Source organism: Diadema antillarum, unplaced genomic scaffold (genome assembly GCF_040938485.1).
Source record: "Diadema antillarum isolate AM-2024a unplaced genomic scaffold, OU_Dant_1.0 seq00000615_RagTag, whole genome shotgun sequence".
Classification (NCBI taxonomy): domain Eukaryota; kingdom Metazoa; phylum Echinodermata; class Echinoidea; order Diadematoida; family Diadematidae; genus Diadema; species Diadema antillarum.
The window spans coordinates 62,501-88,997 of NW_027271539.1; the positions used below are offsets into that span (position 1 = coordinate 62,501).

Genomic DNA, 26,497 nt, shown 5'->3' on the forward strand with positions numbered 1-26,497 from the left:
TTGCAACAAAACATCGCCTCTTGCGGATTTTGTCATGGACAACAACTTTGATAGTGTATGAGTATGTGAGACAATGTTACATCCAGATGATGATATATACTGCAATTGGGCAACGTATAATCATTTCCTGCCGAGTTTCTTTGAACATTCAAATCAGCAGCTAACCCATATGAAGGTATCTATCATAGACAATGAAAATATACAAGCAGGAATTATCTTGTTTCGTCTGACAAAAATAACAGACTGCACCAAAATCAATAAGGCCAAAAAGTCGAGACAACTGAATCAAGGAAATTCAGAAAATGTATGAAAATGGTGTGAAATATAAAACTTTTCATCCCAAGCTTTTGAATCACAGCTTTTGATATGTCGCTTCCTTTTTCCATTTTTTTTCCATTTTTGTTTCGAGATAGAAGCGAAATGTCAGATCTAGTTTGTTGTGTTTTTTTCATTATTTTAATACCGTTAGCTCCGTCAGCTAACACACACGCACACACAAAATGTTTATCTATTTATTATTTCATTTATTATCATATTCATCGGCGAAGACAAAACTTGGTAAGTTCAACATAAGATCATTCGGTTTTTCTCTCGGGGGAAGGACATCGGTTTACGTGGGAGTAGATCCAATATCATGGATCTACTCCGACGACGCCACTAACTATACTCTGTACTCTCTATCCCCCTTTCTCCCTATCTTTCTCGCTCCATCTCTCACCCTCTCTCCCTCTCTCTCTCTCTCTCTCTCTCTCTTTCTCCCCTCTCTTCCTTTTTCTCTCTCTCACTATGTTAATCTCTCCGTCTCTCTCCCTCTTCCTCTCGATATAACCCTATGCTTTTTAACGTGTTCAATCCACTCAATGGTACAGTTATGGCGACTTGTCAATTTCGCCCCACATCTGCCGGCTTTATCATTCGGAATTTCGCTTCTCGTTAGCGCCTAAATCAGGACTGCAAGCTAAAAAGTTTTGGATTAGGTCTTGATGGATTTTATGGCTGGCTAGGTTGGAGGGGAAGGGGAAGGGGGGTGCCTGAGAGTTTCTTGGGTGAATAAATCGTGAGCGATGTAAAAGGTTCGCGCATTAGCACACTAACGCGGCGCTTCGGGAAAGGATTTGCATATCTACGTTCAACGTTCATGATTCTTTGAGAATAACCAGTCTAATGACCCGCAGTATGATCAGTATCACTGCCTATGGTCTTATAGAATACATGTATTTCATTTTCTTTCGCCTTTTGGCGGTTTGTCTGAACACTTAGAAAAGTATGTCAGGCGCGAACAAAAGGTCATCTCCGTTTGCTAAACGCTCCGTAGAGGCTTGTGGGACATTATTTATCTTTTTTATCTCTTCGTCATATATAGATACCAAGTTTAAGTTGACCTGTATGCAATAACCTCGCAGAAAGACAGTTGTGGATGATTCACTGGTGCGCCACAAGACAGGTGAATGATCATGGTGTAATTCGACACACATGCCTGATTCGTAATGGGCCAATTTAAGATCCATATGCTATAAAGAACTGCAGATTCCAGTCTATCACTAATATCAAATCGTTCTGCTAAAAGGTGCCACAGATTGAGTTAGGTTTCCATTTCCAAAGATGTTACTTGCGGATTTTTTTTTCCACCCTCACTCTCTCTCTCTCTCTCTCTCTCTCTCTCTCTCCCCTCTCTCTCTAGAGGTGCTTAGATTGAGTGACAAGAATGTGAACATTCAAGAACAATTGCATTTGGAAATTGCATGTAACTAACATTGCATGATGGAGTAAGGGCGTTACAGTCGTTTCTTGGATCTTACAAAATATCTTCTAAGCCACACCCCAGAACTTTCAATGCTGGTCCAGGAAATCACGCATTCTTCAGTTCTCACATTGTACATGTACCACATTAAATCTTTGATCCAACTTATAAATGCATGCTTTGAGTTTTTTTTTAATTTGATTTGATTTATTGGTTCCTGCATTTTATCATTGCTCATGCAGATACATACACATGTTATCATATACATTGTTGGTGCCATCTGTTAACAAAGTAAATTTCTTCATTGCCTTTAATAGAATAAACAGCAATACAGTTTCTTCATTGCCTTTACAATGTACAACAAAACATATCAGCGATGCAATGAATAATACAGAAGGGCTACAGCTTAAGCATTGCTTGACTCTAGACTTGTGTTCACGTCCAAAATTATGCTTTCACTAATAGCAAAGCAATAATGCCGATTGGTACAATATTCTTCCCCAGTGTTGTGATGTGTGTCAACGACTAAAATGACTGTGACCATATCCTGAGGTAAAAGTACTGTTTGCAAATTGCCATGCAATACACATTACGAGGGGCCTATACATCATTTTTAATAGTGGTCGTAACTCGTGTTGACATCGGCTATAACGGAGACTCTATTTCTTTCAATGGGACGTTCATTAACAAAATGGAATCCGAAGGTCCTAACTCCGACATCAGTCTTTGGGGCGTTTTGTAATCATTTTTTTTTCTCACTCATTAACTTGCCTATAACAAGGGAGAGGACATTGTCGGATAGTACTGACATCAGGCATTTCATACAGCAATTATTACTTTAATATCTTGCCTTGCATTAAAACATTGAATTGATTCCGAGAATCTATCAATATTTTTTTTCCTTTTGAATGAAGGATTTTAGTCACAATCACCATGAATACATGCAATTCTGATACTACGAACACAAAGAGCTCATACGAACGTGTGTCGCGGTTTTCTGAACAGGGCAGATCGTGACAGAGCGAGCGAGCAAGCGAGAGAGAGAGGGAGAGAGGGAAACGGAAGAAAAGGGGGGGGGGGGGAGAGAAGACGGAGGAAGACGAGCGCCTAAAGGAAGTGTGTTAGTTGTGCGTCAGAGCATTAAATTGATTTTTTTCTTTTTGAAGCCAAACAGAACATCGAGTACTCATTTGTCCTCATCCGCTAGAGAGCCCTGATCAATGACCAAGATCACTAGATTGCTGCAGGCAAGTAGACGCCTGCTGCGATGCAAGCAGAATTACATGTATCCTCCACACATCCCTCTTTAAGGACCTTCCCACTTCTGATGAAAACCTTTCCTACCTCATCTTGGGACGTATCGTTATCCTCAATGAGTGTTCCATATTAATGAACTGCGAGCTAAAATCCTACATAATTATTATACGTAATTCGTATTATACGTGAGCGTATTTGTTTGTTTGTTTTACGGTGGCGGCACTATATGCTCAGAAAAGTCGAGCGTCCACTTATCAATCGCAACTTTTGGTGATTGCCTTTCATATCGAAAAAAAAAACCCAACAAAAAAGCCTTTTACAGGACTATCATAGTAAAGCAGTCGTTGATAATTAATCATTGTTTTGGGTAAGTTCATATCTTCTTTAGATAGCGAGCACCGACAAGGCGCCGATGGAGAAATTCCGGTTGGCGGTATACAGTGATGATTCACGTTTTATAGGCAATGTAAATGTCCGCTACCTCATGCAGTTAGTAGGATTAATGACTTTCACATTCCTCGAATCAAGACCCGTCAAGTCCAGTTGGTCGTTTTATCATTCCATCGCTCAAGGTCAATAAGCCCCGAGCAAAATATGATATGTTTATGAATTGCTATACACGCGATTCGTTTTCCAAATTTGACGAAAATAGCCTGGATATTCGTGGCAGCAATAAAAAGATTCGTGTTATCCTTACTGAATAGCAGACATGAATGCTGCAAAAAAAAAAGAGAGGTAATTTTAGTCGAAAATAAAAACTTCACATTGTTCGAATTCAAGAAAGAGATATTTGAACTACTTCTCGGTCAACTCTCAGGTTGGGGAACTTTTAGTGTCTTTTTTCTTCTCAGTAATGAGCATTGGACTATGTATTTCATTGCCTAATCATGTGTTTATGAAATCAAAAAAAGATTTTTCGGAAATCGCTGTAATGTGGCAACCGATATTCCTATCACTATTGTGACAATTTTGTGTTTCTCTCTCTCTCTCTCTTTCGGGGGAGATAGTACATTTATCAGATTATCTACCAGCGCAAAGATTAGTATCTGAAAATGAACAATCCATAATCAGATAATCTACCTCTCGTGGGGATGCTGAAGATAATGAATGGTGAGGAGTACGTTTAATCCGACTGACTGTGATGTGAACCGCGATGGTGTTCACTGTTCATCAACCATTCAGTAACTACTGGTATAATTTCCTGTATCACAGAGGTTCTTCTATTCAAAATACAAGCTTGATAGATGTGTGCCCACTTCTCTGTTATTGTGAATATTCACATTTATACCCATGCGCACCTTTTATATAAAGTAGCTCTTTTCACAAAATATATTACAAAATGTCTGGTAAGTATAGTTTAAATTCTTTACCTTAAAAAAATATTTGATATTTCAAAATTCTCGCCTCCTCTTCAGGCTGATATAGTTAAGATGTGTCAGAAAGGGACGTGACGTTTTTCGTAATTCCTAAAAATGTCAACAGGAAAAAAATATCACGCCTCATTGCAAATTGTTTGATTCAAATGTGCCTTGAAATGCAGCTCAATGGTTTACATCACGGAATGAAACTAATGCACCGAAATCCCCATGAAAGCTGTAATAGTATCCTAGAATTTAAGATGAGACACTTCGCAGCCGTAAAATATTATATTATCATCGGGTTGGATTTCTTTAAGTATTCGGATTTCTCTGCGGAGTATTATTCTTGGAAATGTTTTTCACACTCTCACTTCTTACAAGATCATCTAACTTGTCAAGCGAACCAGCGATAATCGTCGTTATTGTAAATATTTTCCACTTATTATTATGCGAAGGATGACTGAACAAATGTATACATGGGCATTGGGATACCCATCAGAGAACTTAGTAAACGTATGGAGGTATGAATTCACAGATATCGTGCGAATTCAGTCATGAATCCTGCTAAATTGAATGTACCGAAACAGATTTAGAATTGAGATTTTCTTTTACATGTATTTTCTCTCGCTGAAATAAACGTGGGTTCGAAACCAAAGCCTTTGCGTAAATTACAGTATCCCATCTATACCACATCACCAAGTATAGGAACAAAAGGCGCAGTTGTATTCAATGTATTCTAACGATCTTGTAAATTCGGAAATATTTAATTCTATATCGTAAGCAGTACCAAGCACCGCATTTGAAAGACCAAAGTCGGGCCTATTGTCACATTATGTATTTGTACAAAAAGGATGAATGTGGGCTGCCACGTATAATGGGCAAATCGAAGTTAAACTTGGTAGTGTTCCCAATCTTCGTGTGGTTATGACGGCATTTTGAATCCCGCGTCTCAGGGGTTATTGTACGCTCTCGGATGGAACTGTATAGTCCCTGTTAACGAATACCTAATATTGAACGTATATTTATTTAAATTTGCATGATCGACAATATTCTTTGAAACATTTTGACAGCGTAATATGTCATTGCTGGAATATGACTAAAAAAAATCGTCATGTGAATACGCAGTAGTAGCTGGGTTTGTGTTTTGGCTGTTGTCACAAAGAAGTCACACGGACGACGTCCGGGACAAGACTTCTGACCAGAGACAAGATACTAATGTATTGCTGGGTTGTATTGGAAGTGATATCACGCACCCACTTACCTCATTAGTTGGAGGTTGGACTCTAGCCGAAGAGAGCCCGATACATGATGAGGGAGGACGGAGATGCATACCAACCTCACTTCTATTTTTGTTGTTTAGCTGGAAACCAAAACCTCAACCTGGAAACCGGGCCATTGCGTTTGGGATTTACGACTACATGAATGTATAGCTTAATCTGAGACGTCACTTGCCAATTACCCGCAGGATCAAAGTCAGGGGGATGTTCAGGGGTAATCTTCATCTCCATTTTATTTTGCTCGAGTTTAGGGTGACCCCTGGCCGCTCTTAGTGATGCTCATCACTAATTCTTCATTTTAACTGCATTTGTCAGAAGACAGGATTTACGTAATAATTTGAAATAATGGATGACATGGTTCAAAGATGCTTGTAGTATGATTAATCACTTCATCACCTTTGATTTACGCATTTTGTATCATTGATTGCTCTCTTAATTTCTTTCAATGTTGCAATTTTGTAATTTGTATATATTTTATGTTCATCGAAATTAGTATTCCTCATATTTTTTTTACACATTACCTCTTTTTTCTCCCGTCTGCACCGCAAAGCAGAAATGGTAGTATGGTGTCTTGACCCACTATTGAATTCTACTTGTATCGTTTCAGTTCATATATTTGTACAACTATTATGCTGTTTTACCATCATTGCACATGTTTCGTAATCAGCCTCGGGCTTCTATTAGATGAAATAGAGATACCATTGAGCAAACAATCATCAATAATGGGTGTGATTATAAACACAAGAATCTTTTTTTCTTTCCTTTTTGCCATTGTCGTCTGTAATCTTCTTCTTGTGATGCAAGCATAATGATTTTCTTAAAAATGTATACCCTTTGTGAGTTTCTCCCTACGAAAGTATTCGGTCTTCTTGCTATGAAATGAACTTTATTGGAAATATATTTTTCTCAAGCTAGTTTCGACGAAGATATTATTACGTTTCGATGACGATTCCTAGACCTATCTTATGTGGTCACCAAGACTCGTGTAAATACAAATATTTGTAGGAGTAAACAAAACTTGAGAAGAGAATGTTAACCATCTCTGGATCTGACTAAATTTGAGTACTGCTGATCCATTATGTAGATGTTATTATCAGGGCTATTAAGTCTTTCTTGCATTTCTTTCCGCCTAACTCTCATCTTCTGGGAAAATTTCATGCTTAAAGGGAGAAAACAAGAAGTTATTGAGCTGCGGCTGCGTTCGATGCTTTTCCATCTAACTGACTTTAAATAATCATTATGTTGTGATACCATGTGCTGACTTTCGGAGATTGATCGATCTCTACAAAAATCGATCACAGGCCCTCGAGCATTATCAGACTACAGCAATTTCAAATCGTGACAAACGGATGCAGCCTTTTCACTGACGCATACAGGTGATACTCGGTGAGTATTTCGACGACAAACCGCGAGGTACAAGATAATCAATCGATTACAGCAAGGTAATTGTCTACTTCACGAAAGATATAAGTCAAAATTCCATTCCGAGCTCCTTACTTAGATGTTCCTGTACTTCAAGCAGCTGATCAAAAGCTGTTGCTTTTTTTCTTTGTCTCTTTCCTCTTTTTTTTTTGTGATGGCTATCAGCCAAGAAAGTATATTGTATATTGATTAAGGTCATTAGATCGCCCATGCATTAGACAAAAATTATTCTGGTTGAGTCCAGGAAAGACAGGAATTGTTCTTTACGTTGAGTTTAAGTTTAGCATGTTTTATTCAAAATGGCCTTTAGAAGGCCTTCAATCAGCTAAAGGCTGCTTTCCAACAACTCCGTGAAATATGCTAAGACCAACACAAACAAGTGCAAAAAAAAGAAGAAAATATTATTAAGTGAAAGAACAAAAAAAAAATGTCAAAAATATGTCTATGAAAAAAATGAAATCCACAGCAGAGGATAGGAAAACGTTCGAGCACATAAAGAAATGCTACTGTGAAACATTCACAATTTTTGGGGAAAAAAAATTACAAGTTTGGTATGGCAGGTGTCAAACTGCCTCGTGTGAAAAGTGTTAAAAAGTTTCCTGTGGTAACGAATTACATAAGTTTGACCATACATGCGATGTACCCCCATAAGCTATATATAGTCATGAGCCTGGATGATTTTATTTTGATTGCGAAAATCACACAAGCTTTATTCGTTTCAATACAGGTATACACTTGGGGTTGCAGTAATTTATTGTTCAATTAAGAGTTTATGAATAACCATAGCAATTGCGTTTTCCGGCTATCAGGGAAATATCTACTAAAATTCTACACAATGTTTGACAACTGAAACGGCTGACGGACCCGCACAACAGTTCATATAGGTTATTGGTTTGAATAACATGTAATCTTCTTATATAGGTGTGATTTTTTTTCGATCCACGTACTATCCATGCTTTGCTTTTCAGGTGTGTGTTTTTTTTTTGGACAGATGAATCTGAAAAATGTATCGCCTTGTAATAAGTATTTCCTTTTGTTGATGGAAAGGAATGGATAATAACAATGGATTGAATTGAAAATGATGATTTCTCATCCAGAGTAGACAACAATAATCGAAATGACTTTAAACTAAACCCTTATGACCAAAGGAAAGAAAGAAAGGAAAGACCTATGCCTGTGTGATAGTTCTTAGTGATAAATGTAGGTCACGTACTGATTTTGGTTTGAAATTCTCAGTTTGCAGTTACCATGTCAGGTTACAATCAATCATCGTGAAAGTTGTGCACAGACATTCACTTGAATTATAGATGTACCACAGTAAACAAAGTCATGATGGCAGCCTTGAATATTAATTGCATGTCGCCTAAGCAGAATGCATCTTTGAGAAGGACCCCCTCCCCGAAAACAAACCAAAACAAAGCAAAACGAAAAAAAAACAACAATTTTTGAATCACCACTTGGTGGTCATGGTGAATGAGTTATGACGTTTGCTCCTCACTGCGAAGATAAAAATCATAGAAATCCCTGTTTCGTATCGGGTGAAAGTGAACATAAGAAGAAAATGTCATCTATGCGACGAAATGATTGTTAATTACACCCACTGGGACAAAGAGAACAATTTTCGTAAACAACTATCGAACCACAGAAGATTTACGACCTGTTTATATTTCAGTTTTATTTCAGTCGCTTTTGACATTCAAAATTTCCCGTCAGGAGGGAACAATTTGCCGCGAGCTTAGCACTATGATGTGATGTGATTTGATTTGATTTGATTGATTTCATTTACTGATTCCTGCATCATCACCATGCATACGTGAATCACAACATGGAGTTTTTGTTTTTGTTATGGAAGCAGAAAATACAAATATTTGTGGACAATAATGATAAATAGAGCCCTCAAGTAAACACAATGTACGACAGCAAGATCTAAGGAAATCTTGATAACTTGCAGCCCTTAGCTTCTGACACAAGTCATAAATTAAGTTTACGCTGTCCGTGTGAATTTCCTGCAAGATGAGAATAATTGGACCAGGAGGAAAAGAGGATGGATATTGCTTTCTCTGAATAGAGACAGGATGTAGTGAAGTCGCACCATATACCACCTGCATTACCCACTGAAGGCATTGCGTCATCTCATTTCTCATATAGCTATAAAACACTGCCAGTTGAAGACTTTGGTGCACACATTCAGGACAAGTTAAACGTTCAAATCAATAATTGCTTTCAAAATGCAGCAACTGCTGTCAAAAGTGTATACTCATTTATGAAGGACATCACGTCTGAATCGCACACACTACCGAGAATATTAATTTTGAAACCACCTATGTACGTAAGTGACGAGTTGCGACATTCTTTTTAAACCACTTCAGAATTTCAATCACTGCTTTATTTTGCGATGTTTCCTTAGTATTTTTTTTCTTCTAAGTATATGTGCCCGGGATGCATATAACAATCCCATAACACCGTGACTTAGATTTATACTGTAGGAATCTGATTGTACCTATACACAACTGGTTATAAGGGGTTTTGATATTTCCCCTTTGGTTGTGGGTCGATTGTAATTCTATTCCATGCCATGAACAGCCTACAGCAAGCACTGACAATCATCAAAGATACGGCACGAACGACGCTCCAAGCGCAGGAATTATTGTCCACGGAGTATGCTGTAGCATCATCACACATTTTGTTTTGCTTTGTTTTTGTTTTTGGGTAGGCTGACTCGAAGTACACCACCATTTACTTTTCTTTAGTTGTTGGCTGCTTTCTTTAGCAAACATACAGACTTACTTAAAAATGCCATCAAGAAGGAAAAACAAATTTATCAATCGAGGTGAAAGAGAGCCGACTTGAAAAGGGAAAAGAAAAACCGAGAAAGACGAGAATAATGAGTGAACGGGAGGCGAAAATTTGATGTTGACACCGCGCAGCACGTCTAGTTGGGTACATAGGAGACTCTTCGTATTATCCCTCACAAAATTATTTGATTGAAGGGAACGGGGGGGGGGGGGGAGCGGTAGAGTGGGGACCATGCGGCCCATAACACTCGCACCACGTCTTCAGTCTACCTATGCAAGACAGTCATCAGCTGACTTATATATAGCGGTAATTACGATACGGTTAATAGCCTGGAAATGTTATGCAGATCCGCGTCCAGCGAATAGTGGATGACAAATGTGACTACATCGAACCAGGGAGGCGGGGATAGAGGATGAACGAGAAACAGACTTGTCCTACCAATCATATCCAACGAACCGAGAATTGACGTTCGTGGTCTCTCAGATCCCCTATCTCCCTGCACGAAGGAGAATACGTGTGACATTTCGATAAAACTTGTTAATATGGAGGCCCGCGGCGTTACGCTGTCCCGAATCAACAGCAGCGATTCTTTCAGCCTTCTTCGGAGTTACATCGCGAAATAAAAACCCTGCTTCGTCTTAATTTGTTAAATGGCTTGCAGATATGATCTCTGTAATGTTAGCGAGGTCATTGGAATGACAACAATCTGTCTTCACGTCGACCTGTCAGTGCCCTCGGTAACGCAAGTATTGATTCAGAGAAGGGGGGGGGGGGTGAGTGCTGAGAGGACTACAACACAGCCTGCCCAAGCATGGTAGTATCTTCATTCGATCAATGCGTTTCGATTTCAGAATTCCTAAAACCAAGTTCAAGTTGTTGAAGTTGATTTATTTCATTTCCAACAAATTAGGGATACAATTAAATGTTCGCGTATACAAATAATGTCACGAAATCAGTACAACAATGTGACGAACGTAATAACATGTAATAAAGACACAGCGGAATTATTATCAGAGATACAAAATAAATGCTATATCATTATGGTAAACTCAGAAACACAACGTTTCCTATACTATGTATAAAATGTTGTATTTTGTAATTGTATGATTTTTACTTCACGGACTCACAGAAGAACAGCCATTGGCTGAAGTGAGTGACCCGTGGTGAAATAAAATAAATTCAACTCAACTCAAACTCAATGTGATTCTCTCTCTCCTAATGTGGAGCTTCAGTTTTAGTTGTTGTTGTTCTTCAAATCATCCTGGTCTATACCCTGCTAATGCTATACAATGTATTGGGTTTTACTGTCTCACTATGATGTGATTGGATTTTTGGGGGCCTAGGTAATACAAGCTGTGCTTTTGATTTAGACTGTTATAGATCATACACCATGAGGTAGTCTCTCCCTTTATCATCGCCGCTTTAATCTCACTCGACGAGAACTGCAGAGATAAATCTGCCAGAAAAAAAAAAGGAGAGAGAGAGAGAGAGAGAGAGAGAGAGGAGATTCTGACATGATTCAATTGCGAATACGTGTGCCATGATATCTGCAGGACATCCCTAAAAAAAATAATAATGCTAATTGCAATGGCAGGTTGATTGGAGGACGTTTTTGCCATCATTAGTCTGTGTGTTGATGGGGTTCGATGAAAGGTATTTGATTATCACGCAAGTATACACCACTCGTATGTTCATTATGCTTTCAGCACCTACATGCCTCATTAGCGTTATTGTTGTTGTTGAAGATGTTAAAATATTGCTGTTTTCAAAGTAAAATCGCTTTATCCCGCGCCAAAAAAGCAACGCTGATTGCACCGTCCTGGAAACACGCAGATGTTATACTCCGTGTGCGTGACAATTGCCCCCCATTATCATGCATTATAAGAGACTATGTCAACTACCCACGCACCAATGTAAAACTAGACATCAAACCAAAATGCCAAAATTGCCCGATTACTCCCAGGAAATACCTTGGCTACAGACCATTAGCTTATCGCATTTCTGTAGAATATTGTCAGCACATTTGCAATTATTGTCATCAATTTCGAAGAGGCTTTTTTTATTTTTTTTTAGTGTAATGCATGGATCATCGGCACGCGCCAGTGCATGGTGGAAAATCAGATAAAAAATTGCACTGGCAGTCGTCTGGTTGGAGTTCTATCAGTCCACTAGACATGGATTAAGCAAATCTGATATCCTCATAAATATTCGAGGGATCGCCTCTAAGAGGAACACGAAGCTGATCACAGTTTGAAAATAACGTGGCTCCATGAACTCCTAACAAGCATTTGGGGGTGTGTTTTGAAAGATCATTGAAATTATATAAGAATGAACATGATACGCGTCCAACGTTGTCGTGGATTACGTGCTTAACCTAAAAAAACAAAGTTCAAACAAACAAAACAAAGGAAGAGAAAACAGGTTCACCTAACTTTCATGTCATGTGAGTCTTGCCACTTCACAATGCCCTTGTTCTTGAACATGATGGTATCATTTTGGACATGTACGTATTACGTGTCCAACCTTATTCTGGGTTGCGCGCTTAAACTTAAAAACACATAATGGGTTCATCTCACTTTCATGTCATGGTTTAGAGAGGAGCCTTGCCACCTTAATGTAAATGGCTTTGTTAATAACAAAGCCCTTTTTATTAAAAAAAAAAATCCCCAGAGATCATGTCACATGAGAGGTTACTAGTGATTGCTGATGTAAAAAACTAAACCCAGGTCTTGAGGTGGGTGTTTCAACTTCCTGATGGGTGGGTCTAGCTTTCTTTCGGTTGTTTCGTTTGTTCTAAATCTGTATATTGGTCACGGCATTGCACGCACAGAGCAGAGTTTCTGCACGTTTCGTACGTGAACTTCAGACAAACAATGTCATCCAAGTCGAGTCGAAGTCGAGTCTCCACATCTATTTCATTTTACGAGTAAGCATAAAAACTCTAAAATCTGTACTTGGGAGAAAAGAAAAATGAGGATCTTATCCCAAGTGAATTAACCTTTTATACCGTTTTTAGTTACTACAGCTTCTGCAACAGAACAACCTTAACCATGTTAACATGAAGATCATATAAATAGACAACGCATCGGACACTGTGGGAGGTCCAACAGATTAAATTACGAGGGGAAACTTTACAATACAGAGTAATGTTTCGAGGAAAAAGAGCTGCACGGTTCCATATTAATGAAAATGCATGCAGCTGAACTGGGGGCTTGACTTTACCTGGCGCTCAGCACGTCAGGGGAGCGTATATAAAGCACGTAGGTCCTATACTTCTTCGCATCTCATTTTCTGTGAGATTTCTCATTCGCGATCGTCTGCGCAGGCATCCCATATCAATCTAGTCCAACAAAGCAAGGACGGAAAATAGGTCGAGTTGACTTCAGTGTTTGGGTAAGGGGATACGGCCCCCCGTCACGTATAGAATCATTTTTTGTTTGCGAACTGAACTGTTTTGTTAGACAGGGACAGTGTATTATTTTATCGATTGCAAGCATTTCGATAGGCAAATCGGTCGATCGATAACACAACTCCTATAGCATGATCACGTCGGAGCTGATCTGGTAGTGAGGGCCTGTATCCAATTCTGGTGCAGAGCACCTGCGATTTTTCATGATATTAATCAAGGATTAATGTTTTGATAGTGGTGAGTGTGTCCACCTGAAAAAAAAAAAGAATGCTGTTTCTGCCTGATCAATAAACAAGGAAAACTTTCGCGGGGAAAGTATTCTTAATGTCATTTCAATGATTCACATACTTTTATGAAATGATACAAACATTTTTCTTCACGAAATGAACACTAGAACATTCCTTATCTACAGTGAAAAAAATAAGTCCATTTTATCAGTCAGACAAAATACAACACTAATGAGACACATTGATTGATAATATATAATCATAATAGAATTCAAAGATGACTTTGGCATTGCTGTAATTATTGCTCCGAAACTGCCACCATCTCATATTGTATATAGGTTTATAAAGTTCACCAAAAAATTAAAAGAATGAATACATAAATCTAGGCTCAAGGCCAGATCACCCTTTTTACAGCAGCCTATGTTGTTTATTTCATTTGTAGTTAATTCTGTTTTGCGTCAGTTTGTTTTTAGCTTGGACTATCATTATGGAAGTGGAAGTAGGTCCATGTTATGGACTAGCATAGTTAAACGTCGACATACGTGAAATGCAATCAAGAATCGACAATCGACATAGATGATAATCATATTAAAATTATATTGCACTTTGAATAAGCATGTGATGTAAATCTGCGGTAAGAACTGTATATCGACGCGCATGATAGTTCATACAGCAATACAAGATAACTACTATACAATGTGTAATAGGCATGTTATTGATGTATGGTTTTCTCATTTAGTATATTTTGTGTTCATGTTAATGTCATTGGTTTGTCTTTAGTTTTACAAATCCACTGCTTTTCTTTTGCCATTTTTAAGTTAAGATTTTAGCCTGCAAGTAACAAGAGTTCAAGAGATTGTGAGCACAATATTGTGTAGCACATTACATACTAGTATATGAAAATGTTTGCTCATGTATGTATAAAGTTTGTAAGTACTGCGCTGAGGAAAAAATGTATACAATATATATATATATATATATATATATATATATATATATATATATATATATATGTATTCATATATATATACATATATATAACACAATAATGATAATATATAATGATAATAATATATGATAATAATAATAATAATAATATTAATAATAATGATAATAATAATAATAATAATAAATATAACTATGTATGTATATATATATATAACAATAATGATAATATATAATGATAATAATAATATATGATAATAATAATAACATTAATAATAATGATAATAATAATATATATATATATATATATATATATATATATATATAATTCGAACATTGTTTATACGTTTTCGAATTTTAACTTAAAAATTTAGTATCAGACTGAAAATCACAAAATTCAAACTATATCAAATACTCAAGGTTGGCACTTCATCGCAGAAACAAGTAAACACACAACCTCCCCCCCCCCCCAAAAAAAAAAAAAATGAAGAAATAAAAAAACAAAAAAAAATCAATCCTGTTTTCAAGTCCATTCGCCACGGCTAAACAAAGGTATGGCACGTACTACGTTCGGTTAAAAGTCCACACAATCAGTATTAGCTTGGATTGTAAGGAGAGATATCGAGGCACACGAACCACTTAAGCCTAATGTAAAGTATACCGCCGTCAGTACTAATGCATCATGTTATGTGTTAGGGTTATGTAGTGCAGGGGAAGAGAGGTTGAATGTGAAAATACGTGTTTAGAATGGTTCCCATTATTTTCACGGTTACAAGGGAAAAGAATCAAGAAGACCAAACGTCATCGATGCGTGCTTTGAGTCCCGATTGACACAGAAAATCCGATTATTATGTAGCGTTGTACACACTGCTCAAAGTCCCTGGCACAAAAAGGGTTAAGTCACTATTGCAACCCTTTGAACCGTTGGTTGAATGCGTGGCCACGCCCTTGGCTATTAAATCGCCGGCCGTGTTTTGCAGAAGGTGACTGAACGAGAAAAAGAAACAGGAGGATACGGGAGCGATGAAAGTCCGTTCTTGACGGAAAAAGCACACCCCAGATAAAAGGGAAGAAAGCAGAACATCCAGCTCAGCGAGGCTCGGATAGCCGTGGTCGGGGATAGATAAAAGTCGAACTCGGAAGAGAAGATAGAAGACAGCGGGATCATCTTACCCCCTTGAGCTAATCCAGGCATCAATTCATAAAATCCCAATACCCTCTTCTCACTCCTATCTCCCTTCCCTTCTTAGTACAGTTTATGCATCCTTTTCAATCTGCCAACGCGTGCTATACACATTTGGGTCGTACGCGGTAGACCATTCTTCATCACCTCAAAAAACAAGCATAAGCTCTGCTATCAACAAAGATGAAGATGCTATGTGCGTAAACCAGTATCAAAAGCCAAAAGTTCACATGTACACACATACAATGATCTCGAAACATAAGAGGGAGGACCGTCCACACATTTTTCTGAAGAACGAAGCTTATGTGCTCATGATGGAAAAAGTGAGTGCAGAACTGTATTTCTAGAGTTCGAAAAAAGACTCTTTGTAAAACATTGCCTGTTAAGCTTGTTAAGACGCGCATGACCAAAATTTAATCAACGTGCTGCATCCACAGGGAAAGAGCAGCATGTCTTCAGATAAGCAAATATATTGACCCTGTGCAAAGACTAGGAAATTGATTGCAAGAATATAGATCTCTGACTTCTTTTATGTCAGGAAATTCATTTTCATTTGTATAATTGCAAGTCAATCTAGACCTTTGCGTTTTTTTTTAATCTTGTCACGTATAACACTGATGGGATCACAAGATAGCCTTTGAAAACTATACGTACTACATACAGAAAAATATCAATGCTTTTGTTGTATGTATAATCTATCATGCAATACAAACACAATCAAGAAAAGCGAACAAATGCTTACACGCATTAAAAGGTATATATATATATATATATATATACATATATATACATATATATCATTATTGTTATTATTATTATTATATATAATAATATATATAATCAATCACATGACTTCCTTGCGCACATCCGCATCATCAATAATAACAGGTCAAAAATGCGGCGCCGCCAGTGTATGGTAAGCAATGAACACAGCTTTAGTTCAGAACGGGGGTAGCATGATTTTGCTGCGTCGTCTGAAGGTTACTGACAAATGACAATCATATGACTTTCACATCACACACAAAGCCTACTCAGCGCCAGGGAAGGCGGCGACTTACCATTGTGACCCACACCAAGGTCGCCACTGTTATACCAGAGGCCGCTGCCATGATGAGCAGAGCGAGCTCGACCACGGACCTGACGTAGCTCCAAGATTTCGACATCTTCGGCAGACGACAGCATTTATACTCAGTGACACTTTCCCGCGCATTAGCAGGGCAGAGTGGCTGGCTGAATTCCAGGTTCCGAGCTCCGATACCACGCTCCATGGCCGAGAGGGAATCCTTTGCGGGCGTGTGTGTGTATACCGCCATTCACACTTGACGACTTCAGAAATGACTTGGGTGCGAGTTGCATGTGGTATCGTGTGACCAGCAATGCACACGGGGTGATACAACTGACAATCCGTGACACTGGAGAGGATATCTATGACGGATATATATTCGCATTGTGCGCACTTCACAAAGCAATGTCGTCATTTTTCCTCAACGGAGTAAACACTGAAAAGCGCTGGTTGCTATGACATAGCAAGTCATTGCGCACAGAGATTACAAAAACAACAACAACAAACAAACAATAACAGCCATCCTTTTGATGTTAAGGCCTATCACATAATCATTATGACCTCATTGCCTTCAGAAATAATTAACACGCGTAGATTTATTTATTTATTTATTTATTGCATCATATTTGCATTTCTTTTTTTTTCGCGCAAAAATCACATGAGAATGCGCAAACACTTTGAATAAAACAACATCAAATCAACGTAGAGTCCAATCATCGAGTTTGATATGAGCGACAGAAAACGTCCTGATAACAATATATAACAAAAAACACTTTCTGTAAAATTTAGAAAACAAATACCCCAAAATTCTGAGGGTCATATAGAGGAAGTGGGAGAGTTATGAGTTCACAGAGGAGTGGTTATGTTGTTGCTCATTAGAGGATAGGACCATGGAGGATAAATCAATAGGTCCCTGGTTCAAGTCCCAGTTCAAGCTACTTGCCAGCTGCAACTGTGTCTCTATAGACCAACCAAAGGGGTTTAAGAGTTGGAGTTCCAACTGGCTGTAATTATTCAAAAAGTCGTCAGTTTTCTATTGATGTACAAAAGAATTTCACAGGTGTGCCTTTGATGATCGATGTTCAATGCCGCCGTCTTGCTGAGCAATCTGAAGATTCATTTCCAAATGCTGGCTATATTTTGCTTGTTCATTTATCAAATAAAATAAAATCTCATTTAAAGGGCCCCTGAAATCCAAATGCATGTTGATTTGTGTTGAAGTATGACACCCTCAACATCACTTTTGCGATGAAATGAATATCTAGAAACAATTCATATATTTCTAACGATTTTTTTCTTCTATTTTTCTTCAGATAACTTGGGAACGCCCACACACACAAAAAAAAGAATCTTTCCAAACCAATATTCCTCAGATGACCTCATCTGTCAATCATCGCTAAAGTACTGAAATGTTTAACAAAAGACAATGGAATACACCTTCCCCTCGACTCAGCATAACTTGCATGTTTCTGTGATATTAATGTGACTAACAAAAGACATGGCAAGGGAACGCGGAAGTTATGGGGCCCTTTAATGATAAAGCATACAAAACAAAAGTAAATCCCGCCCAGAAATACAATTATTCATGGAAACGTGACAATAAATAAGACCCTCAAAAATTGTATTCTCCTGGAAAGCCGGTCCTCGGTGCCTGGTCCGTCGGAACTTAGAGCCGTTGGCCTATATTGGTATCTTGCTTTAACTAAAATCAATCTTCGGTGAAGCAATAACAATGCAAAATTAAGAATTTTATTTCAATGGACCAGTTCAATGGTGTATTCAAAATATATAGCAATTTCCTGTAAGGACCTGCGTAGTTATGACTCAGCCCATTTACCTGCACATATTCAACGTATTTCAAAGCATATACAGTGATGCACAGTAAGCATCCGAAAATAAAAGGGGTTCTATAGTCTTAACATTATGTCGTTATTCCAAATGTTCGTTAATCCGAAAGTGAAATAAGGTTCGTTATTCCAAAGGTTTATCCCCCTACAAAAAAAAAAGAAAAAAAAAGAAATAAGGTTTGAAATTTCATCAGTAGACTCAGTACGGACGGGTAATCTAATACAAGGACATTTTCCTATTTCTTCAAACAAAGCTGTACGAACAACGGGACCTTAAGGGAGCCTCAAGTCACTGCTCCCGAAGATCGGTGAGCTTATTGACACCAGTCTCAAACATGCTGATTCTGTGTGTTCATTATTAAAGCATACAGTATTAAAGTATTAAATCCTAATCATTGAGCCCAATGCGTACGACCAAATATTTGACATCAATAAATTGAATGAAAAAACAACAGCAGGCCTTGCTGTATATACATCAACGAAAATTGTATTTGCGTCTTAAATACTGTTTGAATTATATCGGGGGTTTTTTCTCATCAGCTTATTTGTATATATTAGATTTAACTTAGTAATGTACTTTAATGCATGTCTACTACTCTACCAACACCAGTTGAGTTTCTAGCGATTCCTCTGCATGTGCCGTAGACCAAGGGTGATGTTTGCTATTCCGAAATTGAAATAAGGTACGTGATTCCCACGGTTCGTTATTCCGAAACCCGACGGTTCGTTTATCCGAAAATGAAATAAGGTTTGCTAATCGAAAATGAAAAGAAAGTGCATACTAACGAACATTTGGAATTACGAACCTATTTCATTTTCGGATTAACCAACCTTCGGAAGAACCTTACTTCCTTTTCGGAATACTGTAACGACCCATACGAATAACGAACCTTATTTCATTTTCTAACTTTAACGAACCTTCGGAATAATGAACTGTAACCGCGGATCCCTGCTTCCTCTCCAATATATCATTATCGTATCCTTCCTTCTCTCATCATCTGCCTCTCCCTAATGCATCTTGCTGTTTGTCCTGTCGCTTTTTACGTCTTTTCTCTCCCCGGTTGTTTGTGTGTGTGTGTGTGTGTGTGCGTGTATGCTTGCGTGTGTGTGTGGTTCTTGTAATTTCCTTATCTTCCTATACAGGTTTATTGTACTTAACGTACGTGGACCTCCTTTTTTTAACAATGACTTTGAACAAAGTTTTGTATTTACACATTGTATATACAGATGTATATGGCACTTACTCATTTTCCCCGCTGACAATGTATGTTTACATATTTTGCATTACATTGATTTTGTCATAGCGGTTGCTGTTGTATTAGAAATAAATTGTGATACCGGAAACAGAAATTTGAATTAAGCTGAATTCAATATTCGAACAGTTGTTGCTTGTACAGTGTAGTATAGCTCAACTGTTTTGTGTAAAGTTAAAGACTTTGCGGCTTTAAAGTTTATCAGGCAAACTGATCATAACGTGGCCTTTGTTGTGCAATTAATCTAGTGCCAAACCTTTTAAACACAGAACGATTTGCATACGTATATTTTTGAGAGATTACGGAGACTTATTCTCCTTTACAGGAGACTTCAGGATAATTTTTCACTTATACTGGGTACAAAGTTTTACAATCTATAGGGATTTGGATGACGAATAAGAATGATTCCAAAATTCATCACATATCACAATGAACAAGGATGATGACGTGGCAGCTTCACAGAAGAATGCACGATTGGATGCTCAAGGAAGCAGAACAAAAGGAGAAAGAATGCATAAATTCTAAAGAGGTGAAACTGTTTAAGAAAGTTTTTGTTACGGAGTTATACATTGCTACATTACTGGAATACTTGAGCCTCCTATTTCATCATCATTGTTCTAATGGTTGAGTTTTTCGGAGTATTGGCTTCTCTGCTCTATAGGATAATATATTCCACAAATGTATACATAGCACTATTGTATGATACGAAATGATAAAAATCGTCTGAAAAGTCCCTTTAAGAATAGGTTGACAAATCAAAATAATGTAATTTGCCCATTGTACCCTGTCATTCCCATCTGCTCTGTCAGGTGAAAGCTTACACTGATACTCCTTTCTGACAGTGATTACATCGCTGTTGACTACCGAGTATAGTGTACAAAGTATCTCCTTAATTTTGCAATTCTTTGTGTGGTCCAGGATATGTATCTTATTGAGAAAGGTAAGTAGGACATGTTTTTTTTTTTCACTTTGCCCCCCCCCCCCATACAACTGTTTGGATTTAGCAGTGTATGTATGTGTGCACCTGTATATGTATTACATGTATATACCCATATTTACATATTCCTATATCTTTGTCTCTCCTTCTCCCTTTCCCTCTATCGCTCTCGAATCTCTTCTCTTTTCTGTATTGATATTTGCTTTGAGGATCACTCTAACAATGCTATTATTGTCCCCATATTTTTGCAATTCTGAATCATGTAAATTTGATGCTATTATTTGGGAATCCTTGTGGGATTCATTTAAGAGTGCATTAAATATCTGTTGTGTGAAAATTATTTGCTTCGGAATGGTCTCATATTCAAGGAATGTGCAGTTTAATGTTTTCCGGTCAGCATGCCTGTACAGTGACGGGGCAAACGTTAACATTAAACTGTACACTACTTGAATTTGAGACCATTCTGAAGCAAATAATTTTCACACAACAATAGATATTATAATGTACTCTTAAATGAATCCCACAAGGATTGGAACAATCATCCCCCAGCATTCCCACTGATCAGTTACTCGCCATCCCCTTTAAAGAAGGATTTCGGTCACGAGCCGGGTCTCAGAGTATGGGTCGGGGTCGGGTGAGAGTGCTAGGGTTCCTGATTAATTGTTTTATGGGATAATCTGGTCATTGGAATGAAATTTGGTTAGGAAATATATAAATGCACATAGTTGATATATCTGGGGGTTGTGCAATTACAGACTGTATATGTTATTTTTGGCTATCATTGGTCATGTGAAGTTGATGTCTTCATCTTTATAATTCTGTTTGTTATGAAAAATGTGGGATACGTCCTTATCGTGTATGTGACATATTTTATCTGATATTGCTCAATCTATTGATTCATGTAATTACGATATTTTCTCACTAATTTTCATCATACGTATAAATGCTTCATTATGTAACTGCCTGAAGGTTTGAATTTGTACAGTGTTTGTAATGTTATACGCAATTTAGCCCCTTATGGTCTACGAGGTATGATACGAATAAATAAACCTTTCCATAAACCTTTCTATATACATTGTATTTCTGACACAAACAACACGTTTGCTAAATACCGACATTTCGACTGTTAATATTTTCCTTTGCAGTTACATGATGAACAGTAGAATCTGTTTTACTTGAAATCACACCTTTAGTCACACTACTCTTTGTTTTTCATAGCTTCTGACCCGCGTCTCTATTACTTTACTAGTATCTTTATCTACTAGTACATAGGTGATAATTTAATCAGAATGGTTTCACGTGCGCCCTCTACAGGAATAAGCATGATAGTCATAAATATACAGTTTTCACAATTCTCGGGTTGGTCTTTGTGTCACGTTATCTTTACAATGACACATGAATCCTTTCTAGCCATCTGTCAACAAAGGTTTAATGTAGAGTTGTAAAAATAAAAGCAAAACTAAATGAAAACACAACATAAATCAAACACAATATTATGTGTTTATTCACACTGATGAAAATCTTTATTTCCTTTTATTTCATGTATTCATTGTCATTTTCAACAAAAATGATAAATGTACAAAATATATCATGCTAATAAATACATGTACCACAAAACATACATATTCTAAATATGTTAAGATACATATAATCACAATGTAATAAGTTGCAAAGCAAAGTCACATGACAGTTACTTAATGTTAAAAATGGAGGGGAAGCTGAAAAGCAGGGCTTGTAATATGCATTTCCATTAAGGCAGTTTTTAATAAGGTACATGTACACAATACATACATGGTGACTAGGTAAAACTGACAACAAAACTGACATAAAAAAACAAACAAACAAACACCTATATTAATCATGTCTTTGCTTTCAATGTTATTCACTTTATCATTACGCTTTAAACAAGAATCAGTAATACAGGACAAGTTCTACTCAAATACCAAAGAATAGTGACTCACAATCTCCAATGATGTTAATCATACCTCGCTGGGTGAAAAAACAATGCAGGAAAAAAACACAGACCAGGTGTATCAAGAGCCTTCACATTGTGCTACATGAGGAATGTAGTAAATACAGAAAGACATAAAATAGACCCAAAATGAAGGTGAAGAGACACTTGGAAATCAGGTGGAGATATTGATATTGATAGTGTCCACAACATGAGAGAAAAACTATTACACATGTAGAAGGAAATTCTCTACCAAATAAAATTCTTCAAGATGCTTACAGACCACTTCAAGCAGCTAGAAAACAAAACAGTGACCACATAAAATGTCAACCTTTGATTTTGTTGTAAAATCATGTGCTTTGTTTCAAAGGACTTACAGTATACATAGTAGCTCTATATAGCCATCCACGCTTGAGCCGATCATATAAATTCAGGTCTGCCAACATGCCCACATCCAAATCAGGGAGATTCCACAAAGCAATCAGGAAACTATCTGTGTGTTACATGCATTTCAAATGGGGGAAATAATTCCCAAATCAGGGAGATATCAATATTCTCTAATTTAGACATGAACAGATTTTGACATTTTCTGGGAGACTCCTGCAGAATCAGGGAGACTTGGCAGCTTTGTATAACACATATAGGAGAACAGAAACATTCCTTCACAAACTTTACACTTGATACGCAAATTTATTTTGAATACACAAATTTCTGAGCACCTTGTCAAGTGATTTGCACATACTGATAGCATATTGAACACTTCCAGCAGTGTGGAATCCCTGTTAATTAGTCCATTTCACATGGTATCATCCTTGGAAACAGACATTCAATCCCAAGTTCACTGCAGGGAACAGGGAAAATTATCTGGCTGGTGCTAAAGCTTGACATTTCTTCATACAAAAAAAGGCATTTTGCAATGCCCCTGGCCCTGGGAACCGGTCCATCCCGAGTCCTGGACTAACATGGATTCACGGAATACTGTCACAGAGAATGGATTATGCAGATAGCTGCAAACATTTTTCAAGGCAGAAGAAGCGAAGAAATAATTCAACATTATTTCTAGTGTAAGACTGCTATTTTGTCATCATTTACTTTTTGAATTTCTTGTTTGTCTACTCTCCTTTTGTTGTCTGTCTAGACCTTGAATCAAATTGTATTAGCGTGCTTTTCAGCACTGTCTTGCAGCCTGGCATTAATTCAGATAAGTTGATGACATTCAGTTGTCACCTCCACATACCTTTCCTTTGACACAGTCCCAAGTGACCACCATGTGGATCAACCCAGTGACAGTGATGAAATTCTTATCTGTGACACCTGGTGTGATGTGACACATGTCCCAAGTGACCACAACACAAATCAAGCCAATGACAGTGATGTATCTCTGACACCTGCTAAGATGTGACACATGTTTCAAGTGACCATCACATGGATCAAACCAATGACAATGTTGTAACTAATATCTCTGACATCTGGTGTGATGTGACATATGTCCCAAGTGACCACCACATGAATCAAGCCAGTGACACCGACAGTGGTTCTATCATCATGATATCTGTGGAAACTGTTAACTAGGTAGTTATGTCTGAAACCCTGCAGCTTTACTCTACAGACCAGACATGGACCTCAGTTCATCAACCACATATCAAGCTATGTTTTCTTTCAGAATGGCTTGATCACATTGTTCATTTGTAAATTATGTCACAAGGGGAAAAAATATGTATCATGTTTCGAAAATATATTGATGAATAACTTTCTATTGAGCATGAACACTACGTGACATTTTTACTGTTTTTTTCTCCTTGTTCATTTAATAGGGAACACAAAGGCATACGAAATTAGCCAACTAATTAAATTTTTACATCCTGAAAGTCCATCTAATCATGCTGCACTGCATCAACCAAGCAGATTATACTAATCCTGTGGTATCCACCGAGGTTGAAAAGTCTGCTAGGCCAGAGTCGACTCCTGCGATAATCCATGCAGGGAGAAACCACCGCCCTGTCAGAGGAGTTAGTGAAGCCCTGAGCTCATCCCTCTTCAAAAGTACACTGCACATTTTTGGAAATGTGCTTCCAGTTTTTCTGGAAACTCATATTTTTTCTTCTTCTTTTCTACACTTCCAAATTTCTTGATTACTGACATTACTTGTGAAGGCCACAGGAGTCTCATCTCCACAACCCAACAACAGCTGCAGCTGCTAAGTTTGAGTTTGGATGTGGTTTATAGATGCTACCTTCCAAGGCATCCGCATGCCGATCTACCAACGTCTGGTCAATGCATACAACGAGAACGGTGCTATGATCACTACATCCTCATGTTCTTCTACCAACTTCTTGTGGTCCATGCATATCATAAGAATGGAGTTATGATCAAGCAAGTCCTGCTTACATAACTTTGCTGATGTCATGTAAGAAGAGAGCCTACCAGGAAGCCCTCAAGGAGCTGAGATATGTATTTCCAGGGCCAGCTGCAGTAGAAGAAATTATGATCGACTTCAAGGTGGCCCTGGGGAAGGTTTTATTTGCATCTTTCCATGGGTAATTCAAGTAAATTGTTATTGTGCATTGCCATTCATGCCATTTTTTGGATCTTACAAACTTCTTTTCTAAGGACATTTTCCAACACATGTATTGTACACATGAATTTGGCAAGTGGTGAACCTTCCCTCATCCTCTTTTTTTGGAACCAGTCTTTTAAATGTAAAGTTCAATACTTCAAGGTCTATCTTGTTTTCATTCACTTAAATGTACGTTACTGTCAAACATCATGTAAGGCATGGAAATTGGAGTAAGATTAATGATTTATTTACAATCGTTGCTGGAATTTCACATTTCCTTCAAAGATAAACTTTTTTCCAAATGTACCATAAATTTTTTCATCTCGCATAAAACTCTTATTTTTAAGTTTGTTTTTTGTTTTTTGAATTTCAGGCACAATTACCTGGATGCAACTTCCACTGGAAACAGGCAGTGTTTCGGAAAGTGCAGGCACTTGGGCTGGCAGCAATGTACAACAGGGATGAAGAAAAGCGACTATTACTTCAACAGGTGATGCCACTTCTGTTTCCACAAGGATACAACCATCGACTCAACAGGAAGACTGGTGGGAAAAGTATGGGATCTTACCAGCTGGCACCACTGCCACGAGGAAGCACAACTAGAAAACCTCTCCATAAGTTGATCAATCATCATCTCATTGTAAAGAGACAGAGACAGCTGATGAGGACCATGGAAGGCTGAATCTTCAGGGCTTGGGAGGCCCACAACAAAGGTGAAAAAAACCGCACTCTCGAGGTTCTGTGCAGTGATGTATAGGCATGCATCATAGATCTCAATATCTTTCTTTTTCTTTTCTCTTCTTATGTATTTATTTTTTTGCCTCATTTCATACATATTCTTCATTTGAAATATATCAAACTCATGCTGTTGACAATAAATCAAATGCATACATTGCCCAATTTTGGTAGATAAAAGCAACTTACTCATTGTAAATGAAATGAAGGTTATTCATGGTAAACAAGGCAAGTGTCAAATTGTGTCTCGCCTATTCGCGTACAAGAAATTAATATTTTTCTAACTCCCAGAAGTTCATTGACCCGCCTATGAACTTTGACCTTGTGGTGACCTTCAACTCCCCAAGGGACATTTACCATCCAAGTTTGGTCACAAACGGACAAAGGGATCAAAAGTTATGAGCCATAATCGAAATGCGCCATAAAAACTTAACAATGGGCCCTAAAAATTTGTTGACCCCTTTCTGTGACCTTTGACCTTGTGATGACTTTCAATTCTCCAAGGGACATCTACCATCCAAGTTTGGTCACAGACTTAG

General features: G+C 37.8%; 1 protein-coding gene across 1 annotated transcript in view; it reads right to left on the reverse strand.

Moving 5' to 3' along the window:
• Nucleotides 1-16,883, reverse strand: part of LOC139735956 (transmembrane protein 179B-like) — a gene marked incomplete at its 3' end in the record, with an annotated part of 55,999 nt that extends 39,116 nt beyond the window's left edge. The window contains exon 1 of the mRNA XM_071646709.1: nucleotides 16,674-16,883. Within this exon, the coding sequence (XP_071502810.1) occupies nucleotides 16,674-16,883 (210 nt within the window). The remainder of the gene's footprint in view (nucleotides 1-16,673) is intronic.
• Nucleotides 16,884-26,497: the final 9,614 nt, after the last annotated feature.